Here is a 13,747-nt window from a genome sequence, read left to right as displayed (position 1 = left end):
TCAGTCCTTCTAATCTTGAGAAAGCCTGGCCTAAAATTCAACAAGAGACATACAAAGCCAAAAAAAGATTATTTTGGAAGAAGTAAGACTGAAGGGGAAATTGTGATTGAAATGGAAAGACTGAAAATGGAAATTGTGATTTACTGAATGTCTGCTGCAAGTACAGTGCTAGGTTTTCCACATATATTTATTCAGTCTCTCAACAATCCTTAAAGGTGGATTTTAACTAAAAAAGGAAATTTGATCCCAAAAGGGTTCATTAATAGCTTGCCCAACATCACACAGCTATTAAGTGATACGGTTGGAAGCAGAGCCAGCAGGAACATCACTTTGGTACTCCATGTCAGGGCCTCCCTGTTGCTCCCTCCTTCCCTGAAAGCTCTTACCAAGTAACTTGCTGAAGACTATTTAGTGCCTTTGTGGTTGGCACTGCCAGATTTAGCAAAGATTGTATTAGACCTCATTCCTGCCTTATCACTCTTAGAGGTCTTATGAAGGAAATGTATTTAAAACAAGAAAAAATAAACACACATGATTATATGAATTAACAGTCAGGATCTGTCAGACACTTACAGTAGAGTGTATTGAAATGAATAAAGGCCAAATGGAATTTGCTTCATAAAGGGGCTTTCTGGTGGACCAAGCATTTCGGACAAGGACTTGCCTGGCAGTGTGGGTAGTCCTCTATGTAGCTAAAAGCTTTGAGAGAGGAGTGAGTTGGAGGTTTTAAAGAATTCAAGGGACATAGTCCAGAGGAACCCACTATTGGAAAGTGATTTTTGTGCAGCAGTGAGACTCCTCATTCCGAAGCACCAGGCAGAGGTTCAGTCCCTCAGGTGTCCAAGGAAAAGAAGGGAAGAGGCTATGAGAAAACCAGAAAACTTTAATGGTAGAATTAAAGATGAACTGAAGGAAGCAGTGCTTGAGGCAAGAAGGTGTTTGGGAAAAGTAGTCAGTGCCCAGAATTGCAGGTACACATCCCAAACATGGCACTCCACTCCCTGACCCTGCATAAGACATGGCTGCCTTCTAGCCATCACGTCCTCCATTCCTTCATACTCTGCTTGGGACTTGGTTTCCCCAGATCCTTTCCAAGAGGTACCTTGGTCCCTGGGCACTTTGTGCAGCAGTGCCCTGTATTCCTCATCATTCATCTTTCGTCACATCCCCTTTTACTAAGCAGTTGGGTCTTTATATAGCTACAGTTCACTGTGTCTGTGTTTATGTGGCCATCGAGGTCTTTTGCATTCACTGTGTTCTCAACACAATGCTGTTTGCTCCAGACTGTTACAATTCAGTTATCTTGACTCCATCTAGGCGAGTATTTATTGAAGTACTCAGAGGACCTCTTTACGAGACATGGACTTTATTTTTTTTGCAGCTGGCCAGTACAGGGATCTGAACTCATAACCTTTGGGTTATAAAGTTGCACTCTAACCAACTGAGCTAACCGGCCAGCCCATGGACTTTATTATAGTGAAGTTCCCATACTTGGTTTGGTTCCCTTTCCTCCTATAGAGGGCAAAGACATTGACTTCCTTTTCTGTTGTAACCTCCACAGTAGGTAGAGTGAGGCTTTGTATTCCACAGGTGCTCAGCAAATGTGTTGCTTCATTTTGGAAAAGATTATTTGATGTGTATAAGTGCCTGTCTAGAAAGATTTTAGCTCTTAGTTCTAGTTTAGAAAACTGCTTCATCTCTTTCTTTAGTATACTTGATACTGTCATATCTCAGAACACGAGGGTGATTCCATCTTCTTCTAAACAATTTTCAGTTAGTGCCTTAATCTCTTAGTCCAGCTTTTCTTAGCTACCCCCATTTCTCTTGAATGGAGAGGAAGCCAGGGACAAAATGGATCTCAGGTTTTGTTTGTTTTTAACATGTTTTTGTATGCACACTGAAAAGCAATACTATTGATTCCTATCTCCTCTTCCTAGAGGCTTAAAATCTACTAAGGGCCTCTCCAGGCTCCAGCTGGGCCTTCTCCCCCCTGTACCAAGAGACTACCCTGATCATTCTCAGTCTCGTGTGAGTTCTCAGGTCATTCCTTCTGGTTTGACAAATTGCATCTATTAGATAAGCATCTGCCTTATTGTTTTACCCACTGGCCTCTAGTAAGATGATTCACTGGCTCAGGGCTGCTGTGTGGAGATCCTGTGAACACTGGAGCTTGCCATGGGCTTTGATCTCTCTTCCAGGGGCCCATGGGATGACTTCAGGGTTTGGTTCTTTGCCGGGAGTGATGTGTTTTGTTAGACTTGTTTACCTCATGGTTAGGACCCAAGTGCCTCCACCAAGAAGGGAACCACATGATTATCCTCTTTGTGTTTCAGGGCATTGTTCTTATGCTGACTCCAGTGGTACCAGAATGTGTCTCTCCTTTTGTTTCCCACAAGGAATCTCAGAAACCCCCCTCCCCCCACACACACACCTGTTGTTGCTCAGATTTGGTTGCCTTCAGACCCTCTCTCAACTTGGTTTTGCATATTTGCACAGTTTCTGGGGTGCCTAGAACCCCTACTGGGCTGGGGAGGTGCCCTCCTACTTCCATTCTACCCTGTTTGTAGGTTGTACCTGCAGATTGACACATTGCAGTGACCTTCCCTCTGCAGCTGTGCTGGCTTCCAGACTGAGAACCAGGTTGAGTGTCACCCACATCCTGTTCTTGGGTTGGTCTCTGTTCTATACAAGTAGGTCCATGTGTGGGGTGACGCATTTTCTTTTACATGGAGAAACCCAGTTTGTCTTTGAATTGATTAGTGACTACAGTGTTCTCTGGAGAAAGCCTCAGGGCTTTTCGTCCAGAATTACTCGTTTGTACGTCTGGAGTTGGACATTGAGGGGCTGTCAGGTCAGTCGTTTTGGAGTAATGAGTCTTTTATGAATGGCTTGCCCAGAAAACAAATGGGGAACAATTCCAGGCAGTCTGTGTCCAATTAGGTGTTGGTCACAGAGCTCAGTGATCACAGATGCTGCCATGGGCCTCGGTTAGAATACAATTGCCTTTTTTCCTTACATTCCCTTCTCCTTTTATTGCAAAAGCAATACATGTTTGTTTTAGAAACTTTAGAAAATACAAATAAGCAAAAAGAAGAAACTAAAAACACCTACTGCCACCCCTGAGAGATAACCACTATTACTGCTTAGATATATAGCTTCCAGGGGTGTGAGCCTCCTGAAATCCATGTCTAATTGTATGTATACTTATGGACATTTTCGTGGGGAGAGGTCCGTAGCTTTCACTGGATCCTCAAAGTTGAAAATCTTAGGCTCTTTGTAGTCTGGACTACTTCTTGCCTTGGCCAGAGCTGAGTAAAACTAAATTGAGATAGCCAAGCTGCTGTTAAAATATGGTTTTAGTATTTTGAAAGACAGTTTGCAGCCTAGCTATGTGGGCCCATGTTTTCTATTACAGTAGTTAGCTGTCAGAGGGGGACCATGGCAACTATATTTCTCCCTAAAAATAATAGCTAGCATTTATTGAGCATTTGCTGTGTACCAGTCTTTTGCTAACAGCTGTGGCTTCTCTTTCTAAAGAAGCTGGGAGAGCAAGGGCAAATCCCCAAGAACTATTTGATCAGATTTTCCAAATGCAAGCTATTAGTTTGGTTCTTCCTTTGATTATCATTGGAGTTGTCATTCTGCATCCTGGTTAAGTAAGATTGGAAATGCACATAGCTTGACAGATGTGTGAGACTGATTGTCTTCCCCTCATGTTCTCTTCTGACTGCAAGAGCTGAGGGAGTCCCTCTCAGTTTGGAGTAGTAGTACCCTCCTAGAAATTCTGCCTGGACCCAGTATCCTTATTCTCACTTCTTCCATCACCCCTCTCCAGTATAGATAACAAAATGCAGCCCTGCAAGGGGAGGAATGGAGAGGAGAGGAGAAGAGGATTTAACTCACACAGCTGTCTTCGTACAGACTTTTTTTTTTTTGTGGCTGGCTGATACAGGGATCCAAACCCTTGACCTTGGTGTTATAACACCACCCTCTAACCAGCTGAGCTAACCGGCCAGCCCTTTTTACAGATTTAACATGAGACTCTCAGGAGGAATGAACTTGTCTCATTGCTTATCCACCATGGGGCCATGCAAACAGTGTTAGTTCACTGCTTTATCTTAGATTGTAAACTCTTCAAAATCAGAAACCATTTTTGTCTGATTCTCTTTATGAAGGGGCACATGCAGGGGGTACTGTTGAAGGTCTTTTAGATGCCACTGCCCCACCAACTCTTAGGTCATTATTGCTAGCTGCGGTAGGGCAGGATCTTCCTTTGGAGGAAACCAAGGTGAATCTCAGCTTAGAAAGGCAAAAACAATGTGGAGACTTAATCCCAGAGAGATTATACTACCTGGGCATCCTGGGTTGCCCCCACCCAGCCTCAAGGGCATAGAGCCTTGGCACTTGGGGGTGAACTCTGCATACTTTCTGTTCCAGGTAGTGACTGTGGGAGAATGCAGACTGAAGGCTCCTTTTTCTGCATGTGTAGAATTTGAGCTGTTATTTGAAACTCTCTGTTCCTTATTAAATGGCTGACCTAATTTTTCCCCTTTCTCTCTATAGTGGTGGAGATCCAAGAAGGGAAGACAACTATAGTGAGTATCATCGAGTTGGCCATTTAGCCACTCCTCTGAGGGAGGGAGGGAGGCCGAAACTGGACTCCTGGCTCCAGGATCAGCTCCCTTGATGACCACAAACCACACAGTCTACTATTTTTCAAGCTGTGTGCTGTAGTGTGGTTAATCAGGAACCATCGCTGTGCCTGGGCTGAGGTGTCTATTATTTGATTAAAGTGGCCTTTTGTTTGATAAGGTCTTAGAGGCCTTTGCTGATATGTTCTTTGGCGGGTGATACATCAGTTTCCCAAAGGGGAAACTAAGGCAGAGTTGCAGGTCTAGAGTAAGAGTAAAGTGACCCAGGTCCAGCAATGTAGACATCAGTTCCTTTCTTTTCTGCCTGGAATGACTAAACTGCTCTTTAAGTGGTGCATTTAAAAGGTGACATTCTCTGAGCCTGGGCCTCACTAGCTGGCGCCCTGGCTTGTCTGTTGGTAGGAAAGCTGGAACAATTCTTTATCCACCCACTCCCCCCTTTCCCTCATTGGGCTCTTCTCACCTCCCTTCCTTGGGGAGTCATGGGGTCTAGATTATCCCATAATCCTTAAAAGACAATGTTTTCACATGGCCTTCCATGCCTCCAAGAAATCCTCAGCCACTCCACAGAGCTCCCAGAAGCCTCTGTAACTTCCATGTCAACCAGGGGTTTAACCCTTCTGGCAGCCAGCCAAGCTCAGTCCTCCTCAAGGCAGTCTTATCCCCAGGACAAGTCCATTGTGTCTTCCCCCAGAATATTTCCTCAGCCTTTCCACTGCTTAGCTCCAAAACAGTTCTGTCTTTTTAGGGCACCCCCATCCCCTTAGGGTACCTTTTTTGGTTCCCTGATTCAAAGCCACAACAAGCGTTCACCCTATAAACTCCATGTTGGATGAGAGAAATACATTTGACCTTTGAGTGTAAAGACTTTTTCATGTGGGACATGAATCCGCTATTTGTAGAATGAACATGGAGACGTTGTGGCCCTGTGAGAGCTCTCCGGGGAGGAAAGAGCCCATCCATGCCTGGAGAGGCGCTGTTGTGGCTGATTTGGGGCATTACTCTCTCCTCTATGAAATAAGATCAGATGCCTACCTCACTGGGTTGTCGGGGTTAAATGAAATGATATATGTGAACCATTCTTAGCACAGAGCCAGGTTTATAATGAGGAGACAGTAAATGTTAGCTCTCTCCCTCCAGCCTACTATGACACCCCCGCCTCCACAAGGCATACTGTATACCTGGAAATTTTCTCTAACCCACAACTTCTCTGTTTCTGGCGTGGTTGTGGTTGCTGTGGCAGAAAGGTGGGTAGCAATGCCCTGCATAGCCAAGCAATACTTGCAGCCGCCTTTCCCTTTTGCCAGTTCTCCCCCAGAAGACAGTGTTGCTTCCCTCCCAAAGCCTCTCAGACCTGTCCCAGCCTCACTCTCATAATCCACAACCCCAGTCAGCAAGGCTCTCTAAACTCCTCTGTTGCAGATGGAGCTGATTCCCAGATCACTGGGTTGTTGTGCTTAGTAATTCGAAGGCGGTGTCACAGGATACAGTGGTGGGGAGGTCATTTCACACGTGGCCTCAGCAGGTTTGAAAGGTGGCATCCAAATGATAAAGTAAGGAGCAGGACAGGAGGGTGTATACTCCCACCTGTGTGTTTTTGTTTTTGTTTTTTAAAGAAGCAGGAGTGCATACAGATGTCTGCTTGTATAGGCATGGCCTGGGGTTTCTCAGCCTTGGCACTTTGGCATTTTGGGCTGGATAATTCTTTGTTGTGGGTGCTGTCCTGCACAATGTAGAATAGTTAGCAGCACCCCGGTAGATGCCATTAGCACCCGCTCTCCAGTTGTGACAATCAAAAATGTCTCCAGACATTGCCAAGTGTCCCCTGGGGAGGAAAATCACCTCTGGTTGAGATCCACTGGCTTAGGCTTAGATCTCTAAGATAAAGCTAGAAAATGCAATTTCCTCAGAGGAGAACATGTGGAGATGAGAGGGAAACTCCTTTTAAACTCTACATACCTGTGCCATTCAAAACTTTTCACCATGTGCCTGTATTACTTTTTCCCAAAGTGGGGAAAAAGAAAGCATAATATTCTGGTGTTTTTATGTTTTTTTGATGAAAGATAGGTAGGATTCAGCTGGTAAACAGCAAACCCCTCCCTCCCTCTTGCCACCAGTATAAATTTCAAATCATTTCCATTACCCCTGTGGGCCACCAAGCTACATCCTTGGCCACCTCAAGGCCCAGTATACAGCAGTTGCAGAACAAACCCACAATTCAGGAAGAGAGACCTGTTAGCTACTCCCACATGACCCCTAGAGATAAACTTTTCACCAGCACTCCCATCATTTTGGGGTTTGCTCAGAGATAAGTGGCTCCATGCTGGCTCTGCCCCTCAAACTGGCTCTCTTTCTCTGCCTCCTAGATCAAAGGCCATATCACAGAGACTCCCAAGGAGAGTCCAAATCCCCCTAACCCCTCTGGACAGTGCCCCATCTGCCGTTGGAACCTGAAGCACAGGTATAACTATGAGGTGAGTCCGCATGTCTGAGTTAGGATTCCTCAGTTAACTTGAGCAGCGTCCTCCCTCAGTAGCTGCTGCTGCATCTCATAGAACCACCAAAGACAACAGCATTTTGTCCAGTGGCTCTCATCCCTGGCTACCCATTAGAATCTCTTGGCAAGCTTTAAAAAACAGTGATGCCCAGGCTTCACCCCAGACCAGCTGAATCAGTCCTGGGGAGGGGCCTGAGCATTTTTTAAAGCTCTCCTGTGATTCTGATGTGCAGCCCATGTTGAGAGCCACTGATTGAGTTCGTGATCTGGTTGCACTTCAGACCCCCAGGGGTCTGAACCCCACCTGGCAGAGATTATGTTCTCTGAGGTTGAAATCATAAGCTGGGTTTGGCTTTCCTCCTTTTGCAGTGAGGGTGTATTTTAAGAGGTTCTTGGTTCTCACTATGATCTGGGAACACATTACTGTCTTTCTGTATTGGAGCTACAAAGATACCTGTTTGCTCTAGCTCTTCTAGAGCAGTTGTTTCCAGGGAAAGAAGATACGAATGAATCATAACAATAGGTTAACATATTGAGTGCATATGCTGTGTCAAGCACTGTTGTAAGCACTGACGTGTTTTATTTCACTTTATTTTCACAATGACCCTGTGAAGTAGGTATTTGTTTCATCCTCGTTTTACAGATGAGGTTATTTGAGGCACAGAGAAGTTAATGAACATGCCTCGGATCACCCAGCTAGTATCAGAGCTGGGATACAAACTCCAGGGCTACAAAGCCCAGGCAGAGCCCCTATTTCTAACTACTGCTCTATACATCCTCTCTAGAGATGAGGAAGGCCCAGGGGTGAGCACACAGCCTTGGAGAAATCCATACTTGTTCTTCAGAGCTCTCAGTGGTGACATTAAGCACCCTATTTTTGGGTTTCAGGTGATTCAGGCTCGGGGCCAGTTTGACCTGCAAGTTGTCCCTGTGCCCCTTTGTGGAATGGGATGACTAAGGGTAGAGATCCTGGTCAGGTGATAAGAGCAGGAGAGGCCACATGCCCATGGGATCTGAACAGAATGACCCAACTAATCTCCTGGGCTGGGAGCCTTGGCTTCAGGCCACCTGGGGGGAGGGGGGAGGGGTGTCTTCCGCCCTGTCCCAGTGCCCTTCCGCTGATGGCTGCTTGGAGTAAGAGAAAGTGTGCAGGCAAAGGGGTAGTGTTCAGAGCTGCCTGCAACCTGGAAATTAGTGGGGTTGTGGGCATACTTGGAATCCCATCTGCTCATAGGAAAGTGAACCCCACACCTGCCCAGCCACCATGTGGCACTCTTCCTACCAGCTATTTCCAAGACATGTACTTGGCTCTGTTTATCCAGCAGAAGAAATCTAATCCCCTCCGAGGTAAAGGCTAATGTTGTTTTTCCTTTTACCCCTTTCCACTCAGAGCACCCTTAGCCTGAGCTGCACAAAGCTGTCAGCTTGCTTGGCAGCCTACAGTGGGGGCCTGGGGCCATGAGCCCAGTTTATTAGTCCTGGATTAATCCAATCCAAGTTCTTTTCATCACATTCTGAAGAGTACAGGGGTGGGAATCGAGGGTCTGGGTCCCTCAGGAACTGTCCAGTGATTAAAATAAATCTGTGGTTATACAGTGAGGCGCCTGCCAGGGCAGCACGCTGGTTTGTAGAACATGACTGCTAAGACTGACATGTCAGGCCCAAGGCAGGGGTTGGTTTTATTTAACCCCTTCAGCCATTCTGTGAGAGTTGGGGGAGGGGGAGGTAGTCACTTGTCTCAGTTCTGGCTCTGTTTATCCTTGTTTCTTTGGCCTGCCCCAAGCAGCCTTGTCCAGCATTTGATGGTCCAAAGGAAGCCCAAGAATCTATTTGCATCTGGTCACAGGGGCTTAGATGATAGGGGATTAAACTTCCCAACCTTGGTCCTGTCCTCCTCAGCTTATAGGCATGCCTAGCACTTCAGAGGGGACAGCAAAAGGTGGAGGGCTGCCTGCGTGTACTCTCTGGCCTGTGGCATGTAGGGTTTGGGGGCTAAAACAGTACAGGTTTTCCCTTTTATGTGGAAATACTAGGGTGCTTCAAAAAGTTCATGGAAAAATAGAATTAAAAGGTAATACAAATCTTTCCATGAACTTTTTGAAGTACCCTTGTATATGGCATGTCCCCTATCCCACCCAAGGAGAATAACTCAACAGACATTTTGTCACCAAGAAAGGTATTTCAAGTACCTTGCATAAAAGATTATTAACACTTCTTGAAGAATTTCTATTCTCCAGTCTATCAAAGATTATCTAATGGAGGAATGGGAGCTCTTGGGATTGGTAATGGGGCACAGACAGTCTTACTAAATTGGTATTAATCTTTGTTAGAGTGAGGGTAGCAGTCCAGTATGCAAAGCTCTGTGTGGGGGAAGCAGTCTCAAGTAGGTTCCCAAGAGAGACATCGACCTCTTAGAGTGCAGGGATCCTGCAGCCTCCCTTGTAGACCATGTGGCCCTGGCTCCCCAGCATCAAAAGCAAGCCCAGCTGACCCCCACATCTCCTCTTTCTGGTTTTCACTAGGATATTCTGCTGCTCAGTCAGTTCATCCGGCCTCATGGAGGCATGCTACCCCGAAGGATCACAGGCCTATGCCAGGAAGAGCACCGCAAGATTGAGGAGTGTGTGAAGATGGCTCACCGAGCAGGTAAAGGCCTCCCAGGGCTAAGAGGAGCGGAGGGCTTCAGGGACCTTCTCTCTCCACCCAGCTGCCCCATGTTCCTGCCCCCCCTGAAAGAGAAGTAGAGATCCCAAGTGTTAATATACTCACCCCCACAATGCCAGCCTCCCCGCTCCCTGGGGCTTCCCCCTCTGAAGAGCTGCAGAGACCATCACCCTTATATGTTCTTCCCTCCATTCAGGTTTGTTCCCAAATCACAGGCCTCAGCTTCCTGAAGGATTTGTTCCGAAGAGCAAACCCCAGCTCAACCGGTAAGCAAACCTGGGTGTCAACAACCTGAGCAAACATGGGTGTCAACAACCTGAGCATTCTGTGGGCCCTCCTCTCACTGTCTCACTGGATTCCACTGGGGAAACCATTTGCTGGCACTCATCCCACAGCTCAGGAAAGCCAGAGTGCACCTCAGCTGTCTGTTCCATTGCCTTCGGGCTTGAGCACCTCACTCCCATAAGTCCCACAACTGCTGCAGTCTGTTCTGCTTCTGTCAGCTCCCTTACTGGCTTCAGCCTCTTTCCTCTTCTCTCCCCTGTAGGGCACTTAGCACAGGGGCAAGGAGGTAAGAAAGCCTGCTGATTGGGCATTAGAATGTGCTAATCCACTGTTTATGACATCACACTGGGTTGCTATGGGGATGTCAGAGCACTTCTGCAAACTTTCATTATCCCAGCTTTCTCCAGCACTGGGGTTATTAGAGGGCAGAATGAGGCCTCAGAAATGGGAGGGCTTTTTGGGGTAGGGCCACTGTATACAGCTGTGCAAGTCGTGCACTGCACAACTTCAAGGCAGCATCCATGTAGATGAGATCACAAATAGTGCTCCCTAGAGTTGTGCAGTTAACGACCTACATAGCTGCATGTGGTGGCCTCGGAGGTCCTGAAGTTTTATAGAGAAGAAGAGGAAGGCACTCAGACCCTTGAATCAATCAGTCTGCCCTCCAGCCTAAGCAGGGTGGTCCCCTCTAGGGTGGGAGCAGATTCTTGTCTAACACGCAGGCAGCTGTCCTACTGCAAGTTCCTCTTCCTCATCTCTGACATCCCACACTCACACACTCTTAGATCTATGATATCCCGTTGTTGAGAGTAGGGCCAGGTCTATAAAATTGATTTGGGGGTTTCTTCTTGTTCTCCCCTACCAATGGCCCCTCCCTCCTTCAGCCTGTCCAGCTGCCACCGGTGGTTCCCAGACTGGAGTGAGAAAGATGGAATGGCTCTCTGTAGGGGACCAAAGATGTTTGAAGCAAAGCAGGACACCCCAGCCCCCAGCAAACCTCCTAAGCTGATCCCCAACAGAACCCAGCATGGGGGAAGGGAGGCTGAATTGCTGGGCTGAAGGTGCAGGATATAGGAAGGCAGGGTTGCTTCCTGGTGCCTTGCTTCACCTGTCCCTGGAGGCTGGGCCAGAGCTGAGCCTTCACCAGTGCCTTGCCAGCACCCTGGCCCTGTGCCCATCTCCACCTACACCTCCCACATGGCTGGCTAGGCCATCTGCCAGCAGCCTTGGGGAGGCAGACATGTTAACTTCTTCCTATGTCTCCCAGCTGTGCAGTAGACCATTTGAGGGTTGAGCCCACCCCGCTCTGACTTTTTAAGAGACAGCAGCAGGCCTGAGGACACAATCCATTCTACCCTCAGGACTTTGAAGCTAGGCCAGGCTCCCTCTCATACATCCAGTGTCCTTTAACATGACACAGGATTGATGATGTGTGGGTTCTTGGGTTGCAAAAGGCTGCACTGGGCAGGAAGGGAAGTCCTGGCTACGAAGGAAATTGATTCCCTTGCAAGGGACTCTGTGATTCCATTCAGAGGTTTTTGAGCTGCCATACATTGGCCCACACTCTGCTGGGGCCCAGTGGAGCCATGCTTCATTCTCCTGCCACGTCCCTTCTCCCCTCACCCCTTCAGGAGTGGTAGGAAGGGGCTGATTTAGGAAAGAGCCTTGGTTCTTCCTAGAGCTGGGGTGTTGCCGGAGAGCTGACTGGAGGCCTCCCAGTCTACCCCCTGCCAGCTGGCTGCTCCATGTGGCATAGGCACCAGTCTCAAGGCTAGCTGAAACCCAGCTTCCTTCATATCTCTCCAGGGCATGGGGGTAAGAACAGTGTTAGGGCAGTAGCTCTGGCGAACCTGATCAGCCTTCGGATCTTCTGGAGTCCTTGAATCCCAGTGAGCACTCCTTTTGGGGAATCTACTCCCATACCCCATCTCTTCCCCCACATACCCCTCTGAAGACTGGGAGAGGCCAGCAAAAGGGCAAGCAGGTGTTCTCCTCCTTTTACCTTACTCTGCCATTGCCCCAGCACCACTGACTAGAAAAAGCAGTCCCAGGGGCCAGCCCCCTCCACAGTCGTCACCCTGACAGGGGCATCGCCATCTCTAGTGGACACTGGAGGCCCTCTGCTTGGGGCTGACAGCCGAAGACCAAGATCCAGGGGAGCACAGTTGAAACGCATCATTTTTTCACTTTTTTTAATCTAAAAATTTCAGCCAAGGTTACTTGTTTTTTTAAACTAAAAAGCTTCTTACTTCAGGGTCTCTAGAGGCGGCTGGGTTGAGCCCCAACTTAGAGTGGAGACGGGAAGATTTCTGGCCTTTACATGGCTGAGCTTTCAGAACGAAGGTTGGACCTTTCTGGACAGGATCCAAGTTTCATTGTGGACACATGAAACCCCAAGCCTAGCTGACATGAGCCACTTTTCCAGGAACTATCAGGGCCCTGGCCATCCCCAGAGGAGGCCAAAGGACCATTGGGCAGCAGTTATCTTTCTCCACCCCCTCCTACTTCCAGGAACCTTCCTGGGCGAGGGCCACACCCACGGGTTCTCACCCATTGGCTTCCATCATAGGTTGGGTGAGGGGCAGTGGTCTTCCACTAATGGTGCCCTGGGGAGCTCCCTGAAGGCTGGGGTGGCAGAGTGAGCCAAGTGGGGAAGAGTGAAGGGTTCCTCCAAGCCCATACAGCAGCAACAATCCTTCTCCCCGGCAAACACAAACATTGACAACTCATAAAGATCAAGGGAGCTCATAGCCCTGGGCTGGCTGACCCTGGCTACACACACTTGCGGCAGCAAGAGCCCAGCCCATCTGTTTACAGGACACTCAACAGTTACTCCCAGGAAAATTCCCTGCCCTTCAAGAAAGGAAAACTGGTGAAAGGGTTCGCTTGGCCAGCCGTGGCTTGGTCCAATGTGGCAGTACCCCACTCTCCCAGTTCCAGCAGGGTGCCCCAGCCTGCATACCCACCTCTTTGTCCTCCCTCCACAGGTACCTGACCCGCTGGTCTACCCACTCTGTCAAGCCCATCTACAACAAAGGCCCCTGCTGGAACAAGGTTCGCATGGCTGTGGGGTCACCTCTCCTGAAGGACAATGTCTCCTATTCAAGAATGCCTTTGAAGCTGTACCATTGAGAGCAGGGCTTTCTGGGGACCTGGCTAGAGCTCCTTCTGCACCTCCACTGTGGCCAGCCGTGAGCCCTCAGCCAAAACTGTACTCCTGCCCCATCCCACCATGATGGCCTGGCCCTTCCAACATGAATGGCACGAGGGACAGTGAGACTAACTTCAGTACCATTGGCCTGCCCATTAGCAGTGCTGAGAGTTAGGGGCAGGCAGGGCAATAGGGTCCCTTGGCAGTTGCTGTGGTCTCATGACCCTTGGGCTGTGTTCAGTGCTAGGAGACAGGAGTTTTGCCTGAAGGAATGTCATAAACCAAACTCATAGGCTTACCCACTGGGTGTGTGCTCACTGCTTGGGAAATGTGCACTGCCTGGGCTGCTGAGCACTGAGTCATTGATCTCTTGTGATGGGCCACGTGAATGCAACTGGAGGGGGGTTCATGGGCCAAATAGGTTCCCATCTTTATTGACAGCTGTTAGCTCTTTAGTCTGGGGTGCTGCAAGGAAGGGATGAGTTGGGTTGCCTGGCC

At 48.3% G+C, this 13,747-nt stretch overlaps 1 protein-coding gene across 3 annotated transcripts in view; it reads left to right on the top strand.

Annotated features, from left to right (window-relative positions):
* The window catches only part of MRPS18A (mitochondrial ribosomal protein S18A), a 33,390-nt gene that overhangs the window by 4,957 nt on the left and 14,686 nt on the right, over positions 1–13,747 (top strand). For all 3 annotated transcript variants that reach the window (XM_063097137.1, XM_063097138.1, XM_063097136.1), the window contains exons 2-6: positions 4,564–4,595; positions 7,019–7,126; positions 9,672–9,795; positions 10,010–10,079; positions 13,086–13,152. In XM_063097137.1, coding sequence (XP_062953207.1) covers positions 4,564–4,595; positions 7,019–7,126; positions 9,672–9,795; positions 10,010–10,079; positions 13,086–13,152 — 401 coding nt within the window. The remainder of the gene's footprint in view (positions 1–4,563; positions 4,596–7,018; positions 7,127–9,671; positions 9,796–10,009; positions 10,080–13,085; positions 13,153–13,747) is intronic.

This window comes from Cynocephalus volans, chromosome 5 (genome assembly GCF_027409185.1).
Source record: "Cynocephalus volans isolate mCynVol1 chromosome 5, mCynVol1.pri, whole genome shotgun sequence".
Classification (NCBI taxonomy): Eukaryota; Metazoa; Chordata; class Mammalia; order Dermoptera; family Cynocephalidae; genus Cynocephalus; species Cynocephalus volans.
Note: the sequence above shows the minus strand (reverse complement) of the source record. Positions and strands in the feature narration are given on the sequence as shown.